The sequence below is a fragment of the Perkinsus marinus genome, assembly GCF_000006405.1.
Source record: "Perkinsus marinus ATCC 50983 genomic scaffold scf_1104296943524, whole genome shotgun sequence".
NCBI lineage: Eukaryota > Perkinsozoa > Perkinsida > Perkinsidae > Perkinsus > Perkinsus marinus.
In genome coordinates, this window is record NW_003211799.1 from 1 (window position 1) to 1,331 (window position 1,331).

Consider the following 1,331-nt stretch of genomic DNA (forward strand, 5'->3'; position numbering starts at 1 on the left):
CGATACGACATATCTGCAGCGACCTATAGAGAGGCCCTCGCATGCCCCTATCATTACGCCCTATACATCCGCCTCATTATGCCCTCAACCTCCCGCCCAGCCCCTTCAATACCCTTCTTAGAGGAAACACCGCCCTTTAGTATTTGCCCCACCAGATTGTACAGCGCCGAGAAGGCCGCCAACTTAGTGCCCTGGGCAGCTGAGGAAGACCAAACTGGCCCACTCCCTCCCCTCTTTGTTGGCTTACCTCCCTTCGCCCACTTCCTGCAGAGCTCATTTATTACTAGCGGCTTCAACTTCTTCAACTGCATGAGGTACTTCAAAGCACTACCATTACCCAGTTGCCACAGCACCTGCCCATGCCACCCTACGTTAAACCCCCTTAAGACCCCCATAGTATTACAAACTCCTGCGTGTCGAGGTCAGTAAGCTGCTGCAATAAGTTGAGACTTTCACTCCAGAATAAACGGCCCAGCATAAACGTCTTACCGCCGCCCCCGGCAGCAGCAGCAGCAGCCCCCTTGGTCTTGGCAACTTGCTTGTCATGATAATCCAGGAGCTCCGGGGCCTGCCACGGACCTCCTCGCAGTGAACACCTAAGCTGCCCTTCCTACTTTTTTCAGAGTCCACTCCAATACGGCGTTAAACACTGTCGCATCCTCAATGCGAATACCAGGAGCAGCTGAGTCGTTTCCTAAGGGCCCAAGCTGGCCCACATACCCCCAGACCCCTGCCACACTACCTTCCTCGGACTCTGCCCCTTCCTTCGCCTCTCCCCTGCTCATGCGACTGGCCACCCGATAGGCTGAGAGGACTGCTCGGAGGGCCTTCAGGGACTTATTGCCGTCCTTCTTCCCCTCAGCTGCCTCCGTCAGCTCATTCAACCGCTCCATCGTAAGCACCTATGGTAACGAGCTTCTGCAAGAGTCGTTCCCAGAGCGGCTATAAGGCCCCCTACTACCCCAGTGTCAGCCTTAGCCTGCGGTTGCTTCCTCTCCTTCGCTCTAGGGCCCTTCTCCTCCTCTTCTTCACCCTGGCCAAACTCCAACAAGTCTTGATCCGTCTCTTGAAGGAATCTGCAAGCAGTTCGTTCATTCCCAAGCTCGAGCGCCTCAGACGAATGCCCACTTATAGAATTCTGGATCGGTCTCCTTGAGAGCCTCCAGCTCCCTCTTATGCGTATCAGCTTCATCATCGTCCGCCCCTAAACACTGCCTTCAACACCAATTCAATCAAGACCACAATACCCTCTTGAGTAGCCGTCTTGTCCTCCCCCTCGTTGAGAGCCCTCACGAGCTCCTCCTCGCCTTTCATACCATCAGGCACACAGA

General features: G+C 55.1%; 1 protein-coding gene across 1 annotated transcript; it reads right to left on the reverse strand.

The window, feature by feature from the left end:
* Positions 1-66: 66 nt before the first annotated feature.
* Positions 67-1,204, reverse strand: Pmar_PMAR011270 (hypothetical protein; the record flags this gene model as incomplete). Its single annotated transcript, XM_002781128.1, has 7 exons — positions 67-199; positions 248-353; positions 404-568; positions 615-694; positions 743-902; positions 962-1,076; positions 1,129-1,204. Coding segments are annotated over 7 exons (835 nt in total), but the record flags the coding sequence as incomplete, so codon positions are not given.
* Positions 1,205-1,331: the final 127 nt, after the last annotated feature.